General features: G+C 39.0%; 2 protein-coding genes across 2 annotated transcripts in view; both read left to right on the top strand.

The window, feature by feature from the left end:
• ndufb3 (NADH:ubiquinone oxidoreductase subunit B3) overlaps nucleotides 1–17424 on the top strand; it is a 306227-nt gene that overhangs the window by 122925 nt on the left and 165878 nt on the right. The window lies entirely within an intron of this gene.
• On the top strand, nucleotides 9335–10726 carry LOC307001888 (urokinase plasminogen activator surface receptor-like). The gene is made up of 5 exons (XM_079618913.1): nucleotides 9335–9407; nucleotides 9489–9608; nucleotides 9833–9961; nucleotides 10161–10262; nucleotides 10393–10726. The coding sequence occupies exons 1-5, from the start codon at nucleotides 9359–9361 to the stop codon at nucleotides 10581–10583; spliced, it is 591 nt and encodes a 196-aa protein (XP_079475039.1). The 5' UTR covers nucleotides 9335–9358; the 3' UTR covers nucleotides 10584–10726.

Here is a 17424-nt window from a genome sequence, read left to right as displayed (position 1 = left end):
CAACAAACTCTTGTTCCAATTGATTTTGAGACCCAGATTTTCCAAATGACTGAGTAACAAAACTTTGTGAGATATCAGTTCTGCCTCTGACTGAGCTAGAATTAGCCAGTCGTCTAAATAGTTCAGAACTCGCACGCCCTGTTGTCTCAGGGGAGCGAAAGCCGCGTCCATGCACTTTGTGAACGTACATGGTGCTAAAGACAGACCGAACGGTAGGACAGTGTTCTGATAAGCTTGACCCTCGAAGGCGAATCTCAAGAATGTGGCGGGGTGCTATTTGTATTTGAAAATACGCGTCCTTCAGATCCACTGACATAAACCAGTCCCCCGGGCGAATTTGCGCGAGGATCTGTTTGGTCGTCAGCATTTTGAACGATCGCCTCATGAGCGCTTTGTTCAAATGTCTGAGATCTAGGATGGGACGGAGACCGCCGTCCTTTTTTGGGACGAGAAAATAACGACTGTAAAAACCCACCTCGTATAGCCCCTTTTCACAGCAGTTTCGCTATTTCGGCGCAAAGCAGATGTGCTACTTCGTTTTTAACCGTCGTTTCGACCACGGCTCAAAAGCGCAGGGGTCTGCGTGCGAACTGCAGCGAGTAACCTCGCTTTATTATCTGTAGCACCCATTCTGATACACCTGGGATGATTTCCCATGCTTTTGCATGTATGGCTAGGGGTAGAATGATGTCTAGGCTCGGTCTTGCCTTGCCTTGCCTTGAAAGGGATCCGGCGACCTGAACTCTTTGTGCTTGTGACACTGTATTTACAGCGCTTATATGAGGCGGCGCGCATAGAGTTATGGGCGTCTGCTCTATATACAGATGGTACTCAACCAGAATGAGACTTTTAAAAATTGCGGGGGTGTATTTGCTGCCTTTGACCGCTAAGAGGCGCTACAATCGCAGACTTTGAAAAGTGTCAGTTTATTCTCTCTATTGCGTAATCTACCGCCGCGCCGCGGCTCATTGAGAAGGATTGAAATGTGGTAAAACAGATCAATTCAAGTTAAACATGTAGTTAAATGAATTCATATAATCACAAGACTGAAATTAAATGTAGGCCTAATACATTTAATAAATAATGAAAACATTCAACACAAAACATTGCAATAGAAAAATATTAGGCTACATCAATGAGGCTTTGCAAGAGCAACGTCTTATCAGCGGACCGACGGTAGCGCAGTGGACAACGCAACAGCACGAGCTTCACGGAGCTTCAAGCGATGCGAGATCGAATCTCTCTAGCTTTGGCTGACAGCGTTAAATGTTTTACCATTCTTGATGCTTAGATAGGAGAACTGTTTATTTGAAGTCAAGCGTTTTGTTTAATTATCAATGGCACATTACAACATAGCCTACATTTGCTACTTTCCAGTAGAGCGGCTGCACAGACGACAAAACTGATGAAGGAAGATTATCAGCCGATCGCGTCAGAAAATGAAAATGACGAAGCTATCTTTAATCTGCTAAATTATTGTTTTGTGAATCATCCACGAAATTGAGATGACTGACAATTGATACCCGCCATAGCAAAGGAAGAAATTTTTAAAAACAGATCCTGGACATTTCAAGGTTTAAATAAAGTGTCGGGGGCAGTTTATTTATTTAAAACAGGGTTGCATCGAGTTAGAGTTTATTTTCTAAGTAAGAAACAGAATCTTATTCTTGCGACATTTTAAATCTGTATTGCCAAAGAAATTGCAGCTAAATAAACAATTAAAACAGTAGGCTAGTCTACAAAACGAAAATAGTTCAAAGCAACATAAATTAAGATTTTCTTTGCTTCTCTCTCGTGCTGGATCTCTTTTATTTTAGTTTATTTAGTCTCCCTGCACTGCGCGCGCCGGGTCTCTCTCGACATTAAACGAGATTTCAGGGTAAAACCCCATTATACAGATAATACTGATGTCGCTGTGTGTCATCCATACAAATCACGAAAAAAAACTGTAACAAATGATTGAGTCTTGCTTCAAACAGAATGCCTGGTTGAATTCACCGTACAATAAAACGAGGTGGATCGCGAATAAGCGCTCTGTATCTGCTGCTCACTTGCATTCGTTTAGTTGGCAAGAACGTGTTTCGTCGATAGTTCATGTTTAGATAATGCCGGATTGTTGACAAACACACTACTCAAACATGATTCTACAAAACCAGTTGAAACAAATGGATTGAACACTTCAACTGAAAGTGTGTGTGAGACCTCTTTAAATACAATAGGCCTACATAAAACTACAATATTTATAATTTAAGGGCCTACATTTGGACACATCGAGAGATTTATCTTTAAAAGTATTTTGCCTTTGCCTGGTCATCAGGCTCACTCTGCATATGAAAGACAGAACATTTAACACCTCCCCAACCCCCAACCACCCACAGGCTATCTGAGTTTGAGACTGACTTAAAACACAGAGAAGTCGCAATTCACACTTCATTCTAGACATAGCATTAGTCTAGTGAAGTGTTGATAATGAAAGAATTTAATTATTTAGGCTACATGTATGTAGGCTAATATTTCTGTCATAAAAGTTTATTAATAAACATTTAATTATTTCAATAATTGAAGAAATAAAACACTACCTCGGTTTGGGCCAGCTTTTTCCAAGCAAACCTAAATACAAACGCATGTTCATTTGTTCAAACGCATGTTCATTTGTTGTCATGAATACAATGTTCAACTCAATGTTAAATTCCACGGGGATCTTTGGATCCTTACAACCAGGGTGCGCGATTTGTGAATTAGCTATTATTATTTTTTTATATATAAATCTCGAACCACAGTGCTTGCTGCTGCTAAACTAAATAACATTTATATAATAATTATGAACTTAAATGAAACAATATCGCAACATTTCGACAAATACATTATCGGATCTATTTTTACAATTTAATTCAAGGCGATTTAGCCTAGAGACTACATTTAATTATAGCGAGATTTTCACCCTTGTCCGTTCATCATTGGGAAGCGCTCACAGCTAGTTTGAGTAGATCCTCTGCACCTCTCGGTTTCATACGGATTACCTAATCAGATAACATTTATTAAATATTTAGACATTTAAAGGCTTTAGACATAGCCGATTTCTTATCGTGACTGAGCGGAGGAAAGTGGCTTTCGGTTCATTTTTGAAGGTTTGAACGATGTAGGCTACTCTACTCTGATCTGTATGACTAAAAAAACTACGGAGTAGCCTAAAGGGCCTAAGTTATTGTCTGTTATGAGAAAAATAAATCACGGCAATTCGTACGAATTTTACGAGGTGGCTAATTCGTACCAATTCATACGACCTCACTCAATACATATTTTACTACATATTTTACGATTTGCCAAAATCGTATGAATTCATACGAATGACCTACTCCTGACCCCGCCCCTAAACCCAACCGTCACGTGGGTTTAGACAAATCGTACAAATTCGTACGAGTGAGGTCGTACAAATTCGTACGAATTAGCCACCTTTTAATCACTCGTACAAATTCGTACGAATTGGTCGTGAGATAGCGTTGCAATGAACGCACAGCCGCGTCTGTCGAACACTAATTCAACATGCCAGAATAAAACCCGACTTTAGAACAATGGATAGCGCCACTCGGCGTGGTGTGCCAAAATACTTAATTATAAACTTCAATATTTCATTCAAAATAATCTCAAAACGCTTTGTGACATTTTGAAAGCCGTGCATGCATTAAGGCACTGGAACCATGAACTTAACTGAAACTGGTTCTGATTTTATTGTTTGTCGTTTAAACGTGCCTGTTGCATATCTTTACATTATATATTTTAAATGGTCTATTGGTGAAGTAATTTATAGCATTGGTTACTGTGGAGGGAGGGGGGATTAAAATAATTCAGCAGAAGCAGGGATGTTTAGACCAGAAGGAAATCCCCGTCCCCGCTGGCAAATCGCACCTTGCTTAAAACCATGTTTTTACAAACTCTTTATAGGAACCAAAAAAAAGGCTATCCTGCATAAACAATTTTTTTGTTTGTTTGATTGTCTGCATTAATAATAGGCTATGACATGCATTAATAGGCTAATGTAAAATGTACAATAATCTTTGTTTGTACGGGATTCGAACCCGCGTCATTCAAATGACCGATACGTAAGTTCTACCACTCGGCCATGAATTTACTCATTTAGAAATGCCCGGTTTATCCAATCTGTTCCAGAGAAGCGCTCATCATCCGTATCATTCCTCAATAGAGTAGTAAACAAATAATCAGCTTCATTGCACCTAATTTATTTTTGTTCGTTATTTTTGTTATTATTATTATTTTATCATGCTGCTCCCAACGGGCAATAGGCTTATGTCGCCCACCGACGTCTAGGCTACAATATGAAATAAAGGCTATATTGTTCTCGTCTCTATTTTTAAATTATGATTCTATTTTTCTGTCCTAAACAATGTTCTATAGTAGCCTATTTCATCTGTTAATTGACATTAACCCCGCTTACATTTCAAAATACGGCAATAGCTGCTGTTTTGCACAATGTCCCTCTGCGCCGCCTGGCGGTCATTTCGCGAATGACTTTGAAATGCGACTGGATTATTTTTACCGCGGTAGTTTTGCCGCGGTGCCTGTCGCGGCGGTAATAGGCATTCTGGTTGAGTACCATCTGTATGATACACATGCCGCGAGAGCGGGGAAATGTTTTATGAGAGGGAGCCCTAAGTGTGTGTGGGACACTGAACGGGCAGTGTTTATGAGTAGGGGTGAGCACTGAATAGTGGGCACATTTCCTACATTTAGAACACATTTGGCATACACCGGATAAAAAACAGACATTTTGCTCTTTTTCAGATTTATTTGGGTCGCCGTGAAAACAGCGTTTGTGTGCAGGCGAGCATGTTGTGCAACGGGCTCGTTTGCTGCGATATGAACAGTCACCTTTGAAGCGGGGACTGGGGAAAAAGTGCGCGAGCTTTTCGACGGTGGTCCGGCCGCAGCGAGACTTAACCGTCGCCGTTTCCCCCCCGTGGTCAGGAGGGCTTTGGAGGCTCGGGGTTCACCGCAATCCTTGGTCTCGGCCCCCTAGGGGGAGGCGGTCTTCGACGGCTCGACGAGCGTGAGCGCTGGCAAGCATCGGCGGACTGACGGCGCTGGAAAGCCTTGCAGCGGTGTAAGCGCGACCGGCAAGGGCTGACGTAGTTCGGCAGGCTTTAGAGTGGTGGGCGGCCTTCGACTGCCATCCAGAGGAGGGCGGGCAAAGGTGCGCTGACACAGCCTCTTCGATAGGGGGAAGATGCTGATAGCCTTTTTCCAGGGCGCCGTCCACAACGGAGAGCATCGAGGAAGCAGACGATTTGAGCCTTGCAGAAAATGGCGCCTTCCATGACTTCGTCAACTCGTCGTGGAGTTCGGGAAGGAACGGAGTGGGCCTTTGCTGCGGGGTCAGGCGGCGCCCCTGCAGAAACCACTCGTCGAGCCTGTTGCGTGTCGGCTCCTCGGGGGAAGACCACTCGAGGCCGAGGTCTTCGACGGCCTTCGCCAGCAGGAGAACGAGTTCCGTGTCCACGCTGGCCCTAGTTCCACTGGTGCTGGCTTGGGTTGATGGGGCGGGGTCCGGAATGGAGCCTAACCAGTCCTCGCTTCCCGAAGCGGCGAGTGAACAGCTGTCCTCTTCCTCATCCTCAGGAGCACCTGAACGGCGATGGGAACGGCGGCGGAAGCAGACGGGCGTTGGCCATCAGGGACAACCGGTGAAGGCGAATCAGACAGCGAGGCATGCGGGGTGTTAGCCGGCGTAAGCTCGCGGACCGCTGAGGCCTCTGGAGCTCTCTGAGAGCGGCGCTTTTTACGGCGCGGCCCTTGAGAGAGCGGCAGTGTGGTGTCTTCGCCGAAGGAGGCTAATCGAGCCCGCAGGGTCGATAAGGCCATCTCATCGCACTCCGGGCAGCCGCCTTTAGAGAGCGTGAAGTCTAAGGCTATGTCTTACCGTTTTATCAAGAAAAAAGCCAACTGAGGATCCCGTTTGAGCCCTAGAGCAGACCGGAGATCTCTCCATTTGTTGAAAGCCTTCCCGATGTTGACTCTCGTCTTATTCCGACGCCTGTCTGACTCCAATTTGGCACTTTTGGTGGCATAAAAACAAAGTTTTATTTTCTTTGTCTTACGTGGAGTTTGCGTTGAGGTTTGGAATGAACTACAAGCCGGTCTCTTTGAGTTTGAATCCATCTTCTACAGAGAATAGCGGCGCATACACATACCCTGCAAGCCATAGCCAGGTGAGCGTGAATGCGCATGAAGTCACGCCCAGTCTCAAATTCCATCCCGAATCCCTCTTATTTATTTTACTGTACAGGATTATAGAGGCAATCACAGTGATCAGAGAAGGGCTCATTCAACCCATCAGGCAATTGTTTAAGCATTTATGGGTTAGAAAAACGGAATTTTTAACATGAAATGTTGCGCAATGCACCTTTAAATCAATATATTGTCTTATCTGAATGAGTATGCAGGAGGATTTTCACATAGTTTTGAAGCAAATATTCTAGGCTACATGATACAATTCTCAAAAGCCTTGCGAATAAATAATCATTATGGGTATTATGACCTTATTTCAGTGACATTTTTTTTTCTCCACAAACCACGCATAAACATCATCTCAAAACTACAAACTTTTACATACATGCTGCTGATATACTATTGTAGCAGAGTTTGTGCTGAATGCAGTGCTGAATACAGAGTAATAAGACTTGGTAACACTTTACAATAAGGTTCATTTATTAAACATTATTTAATGTATTAACTAACATGAACAATACATTTGTTACAGTATTTATTCATCTTTGTTAATGTTAGTTAATATGAATAAAGCTGTTCATTGTTTGTTCATGTTAGTTCACAGTGCATTAACTCATGTTAACAAGATTTTAATAAAGTATTAGTAAATGTCGAAATTAACATTAACAAAGATGAATAAATGCTGTATAAGTGCAGTTCATTATTAGTTAACGTTAACTAATGTAGTTAACTAATGAACCTTATTGTAAAGTGTTACCTAAGACTTTAGCCATGAAAATGTCACAAGTAACAGAAATAAGCGCAAATGTCAGAGCATGTCAGAACACCTCCAGGACCATGAAAACACCTCAGACCCCAGAGGGTTAATCTCATATCACCTCTGTTATAGAGATTTTTGAATCAGGCCTATTGAAAAGTGATTGACAGTTAGGAAAATTTTAGCAACGTGTCCCTTTCAGGTGTCTAGTTTGTGCTGCCTTTGAGTCATTCATGTAAAAATCTGTTTTCTTAATTGTTAGTACAGCTGCAAATCACTTGTTGTCCTGGCATACAATATTTGGCACAACTTCTAATTTCCTTAAATCTTTGCAACAGAGGTGAAGAGAGTCCATGTTAACATGACAATAGACACGTTCATGGGAAATACCCTAAGTTTAAATAAACCACAATTGTCAATATACAATAACCTCTAATACTCACAGGTTACTTTATTGCTGCAAATAACTATATCAGTGACTTTTTGATGGAACTTTGCTCACTGTAATTTATGTTGGGCTTCTAATCTTATGTTCAGTGTGACTCATAGAGCGCTGTATAGTGACGACAGACAAGAGGATAAAAATTAACACTCATGTCCAGCTTGATGAGGATATAGCCAAAGCTTTTAAAGGTAAACTGAGAAGTCAACAGAATTATAATGCATTTCTATGCAAATTATTATACATATATTTAAACATGGATACAAAAATGTTAATCATTGGTTAATTTTATATAAATTATTTTTCCCTTTCACAGATCCTGTGATAAAGCAGTCTTCAAATACTACAGTGACTGAACCACAAGCCCTCAGTTTCAGAAAATGAGTCGTTCTCAAAGAAGTGATCGTCCACTTGAAGATGAAGATTGTGACATATAAACTCTTCCGTTTCTTTGGTTCAGCCATTTGTAGGCCCTTTCATTTCTGCACATTGTTTTCTGTAACTTTTTTATTTTTTCAGAAAATTGCATTGTGATGCTTATTTAGTGATGTAATATTAATAGTGTACTTTTCAGTAATACATGTATAACTGAAATGTTCTACAAAAAAAATATAAATATAGCTCTGCCATAGCATTTCACTGATCTTTGTTATAATGTATATTGTTCAAAAGATTATATATGCTGCTGTACACTTACATGCAATAAATGTACTTGAAGTGGTTCCATTTTAGCACAATTTAATATATTAAAATATAGTGCAAATAGCTTAAAATTTATCGTAAAGGACAAGTAAGGTATTTTACACTTAAAGCCCTGTTTTCAGATCGTTTCTGATGTAATAGAACGGTTAAGATTGAAATTTGGACACATGCTGCTGGCCCGAGAACTTTTGGTTTCTGTGGTAGCACCCCCACACCTCCACAATGGCTGCATAGGTGCACTGGAACAATCCTTCCTAAAACACATTAAACTTTCGTTTACAAAGACGTGAAACTCACCGAGTGGTCAGGGGTGTTCACTGATATGCTCACACAAAAATCGGAGTTGGAAAAAAACTACGATAAAACCTGTTGGAAAGCATCTTTTGCAGCGATTTTTGTGTAAAATACCGAACTTGTCCTTTAAGCATATTTTGAAATACACTTAACATACTTGAAGTTGTTTCAAAATAATACATTAAATACACACTTAGTACAACTTAAATATATTTATTTTTCACCTGGGTATATTGCTTGTATGTTTCGAAGACACTCGTAATTAATTTTTTATGTACTTGTAACACAAATTAAGTACACTTTAATATATATAATTAGTCCCTACACAGGCATATAGTAAAGTATACTTAAAGTTGTTCCAATTTAGTACACAATTTAGTACACAAATGTACACTAAATACACTCAAAGTTATGATTTACTACAATTTAATTACTATTAAAATAGACTTCCAAATTACTCAAAATAGCACACTTCAAGTTAACTAATCATTAACACACTTGAAGTATGATAATTAGTCTGGCTGCAAGTATACTTAGCATATTATTATTTTCACCAGGGTAAGCAAAATGATGCTCCTGCAATGAGGGTGAATAAAGATGACATAATTTCTGTTTTTGGGTGAACTTTAACAATCATTTTAAGAAGGTTAAACCCTTCATTTCTTTGTAAGTGGGAACTTAGAAAAATAGCAGGGGATCAAATAATTATTTCCCCCACTGTAGACTACATTTCTTGCAAATCCTCATTAGACTTTCCTTTATCTTAAACTGGTAAATAAATTATGTGAGCTTAAGTTTCTGTTTCAAGAAATATCTACTTCTGTTAAACTTTAATTTTCTCCTGAAGATCCTCCCCTTTTGATAAGCTATAAAATGAGCTCTGAAACGGGTACATTAGGTCCTTCACCTCCTGATCAAAGATGGATCTGCAGATCTCAGTTTTTCTTCTTTTCCTTCTTTTCACTGCAGGTACAAAGTCAAATAACGTTTGTAAGTTACTGGGTACAAATACAGATAATTGATGTCTCTCTTTTTTTTTTATTACTAAAGGACACTCTCTCGGGTGTTATGAGTGCAACAGTCAGACGGGTTCTTGTGCAGATCAAACTGTTCGAACATGTCCAGCTGGATCTTCTTGGTGCTGGAGTTCAGCAGGAGTAAGACAAGTTGGTAAGTCCAATATGATTTAAAGTTGGAGATGCTGCTATTATTTACTGGAGCTGCGACAGAACAAATTCTTGTTTTTCTTAACAATTTCAATCACAAAATAATCTACAAAGATTTTTTTAATTAGTTTTCTCTAAGATTATTATGATCTGTATTTTAAAAAATGTAAATAAGAAAAGTTCTCATTTTCAAGTTTAATTGGTGTTTCCTGTATTCATATTTTTTAGGTGGCATTACTTATAAAACGATGAGTAAAGGTTGTGTTCCTGCCTGTCAAAGTTGGTCCTTAAACCTCGGGTATGCAAGGTCGATTACCTCCTGCTGTCGCACAGACCTGTGTAACCGCCAAGATCTAGGTATTTTACTTAAATGAAAATGTGCAAATCTTCTGTAAAGTCAACATTCATTTTACTTCCAAATGACATTCTATTAGAAAATAAAATGCAGGGTGTGTCTGTCTGTCATGAATTTATTGAATGGAGCAGATAAAGGAGTGTTGTTTCATTAGATATTTAGTACAGAAAATAAAATAAAATACTTGTTTTCCTTCTGTAGATCCCGTCTCGAATGGAAAGAAATGTTATACTTGTGATGGAAAGAGCTGCTCAAAAACATTGAGCTGTTCAGGGGACGAAGACCGCTGCTTTACAGGAACAGGTGAGAATCTGGAAAAGGAAGAAGATCATTATCTTTTAAACTCTCTTATGTTTAAACATTTGATACAGATCACACATACCAATGTACAGCTCAGACTGAATCAGCCTTTGTTCTTCTTTCTTTTCATCAGATAATTCTGGTGGCCCGTTAGTGGTTGCAAAAGGCTGCGCCTCTAAATCTATTTGTGATGCCACGACATCGGTTGAAAATGTTCAGAGCATCTCCTGTTGTGAGGGGAACCTGTGTAACGGTGCGCAGAATGTGTCCCAGAGCTTCCTGTTCCTCAGCTGTTCTCTGCTCTCCTACTTCCTGCTGCACTGAATCCAGCAGCTCCACAGATCCTGCAATCAGACACACTGTAATGAAGAACTTCTCTGTATCTTTGCTGTTCTGATGGGATTTTTGCTGTAAAATTCTGTGACATTTTACGTAATAAAATACTACCTTGTTCATGGGGTCATAATTAAGAAAGCTTGTCATGCTGTAAAAAAGTCAGATAAAACTGCAATATAAAAAATCTTTTTTATTTCTTAAGAGGTTGAAAAAAAGGGATAATTCATCAAATTACAATTAGATTATTTTTTGACTCACCCTGGTGTTGTTCTAATGCCGTATGTCCCTTTTTTGGACCACAAAACAAGAAATATATATATATTTTTTTTAAATCCCCTTCTGCTCATCCAGATAATGGCAGTGAATAGTGAATGGCAGTGAATAGCAGAGGTGGGAGACTCGAGTCATATGACTTGACTCGAGTCAGACTCGAGTAGCAATTTTCTGGACTTGAGACTTACTTGACTAGATCTCTGAAAAGACTCGACTTGACTTTAGACTTGCTCCTTGTGACTTTAGACTTGACTCGGACTTGTGCCTATTTACTTGAAATGACTTGTGGAAAATATTTTTTTTTCAATTATTGTGATTTTTTAAAAATATATTTAAGAATGAACTATTTATACGCATGCGTAAACCGCTAGACGATATCCGGAACCCGCTTGCCGCCTGCCAAAACAGCAGATCCCTCCGCGGACACCGCAACAACACTATCAGCTCCAGCCCCGAGGATAATAAAGTATGGGTTATTGGGTTTAGAGATGACGCGTACATGGCCAAGAAAAGAACGGCTGTGTGTAATATCTGCAGTGCCAAGGTAAGTGATTCATCGGCCACAACTTCAAATTTCATTCGTCACTTCAAGTTGCACAGCGAGAAGTAGGCTAAGTGTTGGTTGGTAACTCACTGAGCAAACGCAAAGATTTTGCTAGTTTTCAAGTGTTGTATGTCCGATGAATTACACAGCCACTGCCATATGCGAATATAATGCTTTTTATTAACAGCTCTACTTGTCAACACGATCCCGTATATTCAACTGCCCACATCCGTGTGTGTATATCGTACATGCGCATCACGGCGGGGGGGAAACAGACGTTCTTAAAGAGCCCAGCACATTTAAAGTAACATGTTAATAATACACAAATTATATTGTACTTCTGTACAGATCATTTATCAGAATGATCTACATCAAGCATGAGGTTTTCTGTGGTATCTATCTACTTCCAACTTAAATATTAAAGCTAGCGATATAATAATGTAAACTTGAGGTCCACATTCACAACGGGTGTGCTATCCCGTGCCTGTCAAAAACCTACTATGTAATGTCCAAATGTGCACCTCGGTCGATCTCAGCTAATGGCTGCTAAAACAGAGAAATTTTAGGATGCTTTTGTTTAGTTTACACTTTCATAGGGGACATCACATCAAAATAACTGTAGGACTAGCACAAGATGGGAAAAGTTTTAGAAATTCTTGTTTACTTGTGTTCATTTAATTTATTTTTATTTTAGAGCATTTAATTTATTTTTGTTTTAGAGCATTTAAAGTGCTTCTTAACAATATTTTATTTATTACACACAAGTTAATTTATTTATTTTTGTAACCCATCATCAGCCCTCTGTGTCTAAATAAGTAATAAAAGTCCCTGAGTTTAAAAAAATGTGTCAAACGAGCCTGTGTGCGACTTGGTATGACTTGATGACTAAGTTGCGACTTGACTTGACTTGACAAAGAGTATGACTTGACTTGACTTGACTTGACCCTTACAACAGAATGACTTAACTTGACTTTGACTTGCAATGTTAAGACTTGGACTTGACTTGAGACTTTCATTTAGTGACTTACTCCCACCTCTGGTGAATAGTGACCAGCATCAAGCTTTTTAAAAGATTCAGAAGTGTCACAGAATGGTCCCATGCAACGTGTTGTATATTCCAATGATAGAGTTTGGTGAAAAACAAACCAAAATAAAAGTATTATTTAACAAAAATTCTGTCCTGCAGTTGATCTTCTGTCCACGGACCACATTAATGACACTATTAGCACCGCAGTTCACACTGGCCATTGTTATTCAAGCTCGACATGAAGTCCAATGGCCTCAACATACTATGACTCACTGTCGTGGCCATGAAAAACTAAGTGAACTGAACATGTCCCTTCCCAGTCACCGTACAACATTCCTGCTGACATTCATTCATGTCTATTTCGTGCTATAACTAGCAGTCAAGGAGTTATTATCGGTTCACTCGATCGGTCAAAGCACTGGTAATTATTTGAATGTGCATATTGACCGCAGAAACATTTAATCAACAGGTTTTCTGCTACTTAAATAAGAGCTTAAATAAAATAGTGACATCTAGAGGAGAAGAATTATACATATTTCATATTTCATATTCAAAACATATTTTGCCCAGTCCAGTAAAAGACCATCTGAGCAGACATTTGGAATAATTAAGGAATAATTAATGGGGAGTTGAATTATTGGACAAAAAATGCACTCCTAAAGGTGTGAATGCAAAGTTTTTACTTACCACACGTCCACACCCAGGGGCGTAGCACCAAATTTTGGGCCCTGGGTACAAACCATCTTGCTGGGCCCCTGTACCAAATACCATAGTCAAGTCAAGTCACCTTTATTTATATAGCGCTTTTTACAATACAGATTGTATCAAAGCAGCTTCACAGTGATAACATGAAAATAATACAATAAACAATTTCATCATCGTCCACCTTTAAGGCTGATCTATAATATTGTTGAATATTAAATGTCCCCAACTAAGCAAGCCAGAAGGTAAGGCAACAGCGGCAAGGAACCAAAACTCCATCAGGGACAGAATGGAGAAAAAAACCTTGGGAGAACCCAGGCTCAGTCGGGGGCCAGTTCTCCTCTGGCCAATGAGTGAACAGTGTATGATTATGATTCAGGAGCATTACAGGTCAGAAGTCAGAATGAATCAGAGTATTTGTCCAGTTCCGGTTGGTTGAAGTCGGAGTGGAGAGGAGGAGAGACTGGTTGACACTTCAGGTCAGCGGCGTCGTCGTGTCCTGGCGCTGGTCCTTCATCAGATCTGGATACGGCCTGGTTCCGGTGGACAGCAGTAAACCTCGGGATAGACAGAGAGACTAATATTAGCGTAGACGCCATCCTTCTTATGATGTACCAAGTACATCAGGATTACGGGAAGTGTTCCCAGTCCCGGCTGTTCTAAACTATGCAGCCTAATTATAAGTCTATAATGTGTTATGTGTATGCTAGGCCGAAGAGATGTGTTTTTAGTCTAGATTTGAACTGACAGAGTGTGTCTGCTTCCCGGACAATGTTAGGAAGACTGTTCCAAAGTTTTGGTGCTAAATAGGAAAAGGATCTACCGCCAGCAGTCTATTTTGATATTCTAGGTATTATTAACTGGCCGGAATTTTGAGATCGCAGTAGACGTGAAGGACTATAATGCGTTAAGAGCTCGCTCAAGTACTGCGGAGCTAAACCATTCAGTGCTTTGTAAGTGTTCAGCAATATTTTAAAATGTATACGATGTTTAATAGGCAGCCAATGCAGTGTTGACAGAACGGGGCTAATATGGTCATACTTCCTGGTTCTGGTAAGAACTCGAGCTGCTGCGTTTTGAACTAGCTGTAGTTTGTTTGTTAAGCGTGCAGGGCAACCACCCAGTAGAGCATTACAATAATCTAGCCTTGAGGTCATAAACGCATGAACTAATTGTTCTGCATTATTCATTGAGAGCATATGACGTAATTTATATATATTTTTAAGATGGAAGAAAGCGGTTTTACAGATACTAGACACATGACTTTCAAATGAAAGATTGGTATCAAAGAGCACACCCAGGTTCCTAACCGACGACGAAGACTTAACAGAACAGCCATCAAGTGTTAGACAGTACTCTAGGTTATTACGTGTGGAAGTTTTTTGTCCAATAATTAGAATCTCAGTTTTTTCTTTAGTAGTAGGAAATTACTAGTCATCCAGTTTTTTAAATCAGCTATGCATTCCGTTAATTTTGTGAATTGGTAGGTTTCGTTAGGTTTTGAAGAAATATAGAGCTGAGTATCGTCGGCATAACAGTGAAAGCTAATTCCATGTTTCCTAATGATATCTCCTAATGGTAGCATGTACAGAGTGAACAGCAGCGGTCCTAGTACTGAGCCTTGTGGTACGCCATACTGAACTTGTGATTGATAAGACATCTCTTCATTTACTTCTACAAACTGATAACGGTCAGATAAGTATTTAAGATTTAAACCATGCTAGTGCAATTCCACTAATGCCAACATAATGTTCGAGTCTATTTAAAAGGATATTGTGGTCAATGGTGTCAAATGCAGCACTAAGATCAAGTAATACTAATAGAGAGATACAACCACGATCGGATGATAAGAGCAAATCATTTGTGACTCTAACGAGAGCTGTCTCGGTACTATGGAACGGTCTAAATCCGGACTGAAAATCCTCGCAGATATCATTTCTTTCTAGAAAAGAACACAGTTGTGAGGATACTGCTTTTTCTAATATCTTTGACAGAAATGGCAGATTAGAGATCGGCCTGTAATTGAATAGTTTTGTAGGATCAAGTTGCGTTTTTTTAACTTAAAGGTTTTTGGTACATATCCTAGAGACAAAGGTGAATTAATGATATTAAGAAGAGGATCTATGACATCTGGAAGCATCTCTTTCAGCAGCTTAGTCGGTATAGGGTCTAACATACACGTTGTCGATTTAGATGATTTGACGAGTTTGCAAAATTCTTCCTCTCCTATAGCAATGAATGAATCAAATTTTCCCTCAGGGAGACTACAATGCACTTCCTGATGCGATACTGTATTAGACGGTTGCATAGTTATAATTTTGTCCCTGATATTATCGATCTTATAAGTGAAGAAGTTCATAAAGTCATTACTGCTGTGTTGCTTAGAAACTTCTGGGCTTGAAGCTTTCTTTTTCGTTAGTTTAGCCACTGTTTCAAATAAATACCTAGGATTATGTTTATTTTCTTCTAATAGGGTTGAAAAATAAGCAGATCTAGCAGCTTTTAAAACCTCTCTGTAAGCAATCGAGCTCTCCTTCCATGAAATCCGAAATACCTCTAGTTTTGTTTTCTTCCAGTTGCGCTCCATTTTTCTGGCTGCTCTCTTAAGGGCCTGAGTGTGCTCGTTGTGCCACGGGGTTGGACTATGTTCTTTAATCTTCTTTAAGCGCAGCGGAGCAACTGTTTCTAAAGTGCTGGAAAAGAGAGAGTTAAAAGTTTTCGTTGCAATATCAAGTTCTTCTAAGCTATCCGGGATGCTGAGATGATGAAACTGATTAGGAAGATTATTGATAAAGCAATATTTAGTGGCAGAAGTGATCGGTCTAACATATTTATAACACGGAGTCGGCTTTGCAGCCTTGGCTAAATGTAATTTACACGAGACTAGATAATGATCTGAGATGTCATCGCTCTGCTGCAGTATTTCAACGGCATCAACATCTATTCCATTAGTGATACCAATGGGTGGGGTATTGCATTTTTATCATAAAATTAATTAATTAATTAATTAATTACACTTAAAATTACACTTAAAAAATTAATTAATTACACTTAAAATGTAAACAAAATAAGCCACACTCTGATTAATATATTTTTGTTTTATTGTCAAAAGTACTACTTACTGAGATGACAAAAGGTCTAGCAGGTCCAAACCTGGACTAAATCAAATATACTGAAGCAGTTCTGAACAATGACCATACCAAATGAGAAAAACTTTCTCTGAACATTAATAAACACAAATTAAATCATGTTAGTTTGTACTAAATGCCCATTGATGGGTCTTTGCATGTGCATATTTGCTGATCATGTCTTTAAAGTCCAGTTTTTTTGCCAACTGACTTTCTACAGAGAGTATGGCAAGGCTGTTCAGTCTATCCTGGGACATTGTTGATCTTAAATAGTTCTTTACAAGTTTAAGTTTACTGAAAGCACGTTAAAATAAGTCAATCATTAAGATGTGCATTAAACTGAGAACAATCCTGTACTTAATGTAAGAGCTTGCGCAAGCTAATTTGCATAACAATGCGGTAAAATAGGCGCTAACAATCTGTGTTTTCGCGCCACCTAAAGATATTGTTCAGACTAGGGCTTCACAATAATGGTTAAACTGATAATCAAGATTATTAATCATATAATTTGAAAAAAAAAGATTCTGTCCCTCCATTGACAGCTACACATCTACCACTTTGACCTTTCAAAAAGTTCATAAAGAGATCGTAAAATTAATCCATATGAATAGTGGTTTAGTCCAAATTTTCAGAGGAGACACAATCACTTTATATGATAAACAGATTCATTTATTTTTAGATTTATGCTTTTATTGCTATAAATATTGATGAGCGAACATAAACATAAGCTCAACCAAACCTGCTTGACACACAAGAAAAAAAACCTCATTGGCTCTTGCGAGGGTTGGGTATCGACTGATTATAATTCTCTGGTGTCGGACTCACAGAGTTTGTGTGACATTTTTGAATGAATTTCTTTGTCGTACAAATAATTTTTTTGAAGAACTTGTGCTTGCCTTCAAAACGCATGGTCCAAATATCTCTAAATGGCCCATATGTCCTTATTAGTTGTGGATAATGTTCAATGTAGTGGTGTTTAGGATGCAACACAAAATGACGAAATACTTTTAAAAGCAAACCTCTGTGCTCTGAAATTTTAGCCCAGAGAAAATCTATATTATCATCAGTGAATCTGAATGTTAGATTAGATTAGCCTTTATTGTCTCCTGACGGAGAAATTCATCTTGGGCATTCGAGATATCAGATGCAACACAA

This window comes from Phoxinus phoxinus (assembly GCF_949152265.1).
Source record: "Phoxinus phoxinus genome assembly, chromosome: 7".
NCBI classification, from domain to species: domain Eukaryota; kingdom Metazoa; phylum Chordata; class Actinopteri; order Cypriniformes; family Leuciscidae; genus Phoxinus; species Phoxinus phoxinus.
This window is presented reverse-complemented; position numbering and strand designations above follow the sequence as displayed.

Bases quoted from the DNA above. Each gene is read 5' to 3' on its own strand.
- LOC307001888 (XM_079618913.1), top strand. From the start codon at position 9,359: ATGGATCTGCAGATCTCAGTTTTTCTTCTTTTCCTTCTTTTCACTGCA. The intron at 9,408-9,488 runs GTACAAAGTCAA...TTATTACTAAAG, and splicing joins TTTCCTTCTTTTCACTGCAG to GACACTCTCTCGGGTGTTAT. The intron at 9,962-10,160 runs GTATTTTACTTA...TTCCTTCTGTAG, and splicing joins GTGTAACCGCCAAGATCTAG to ATCCCGTCTCGAATGGAAAG.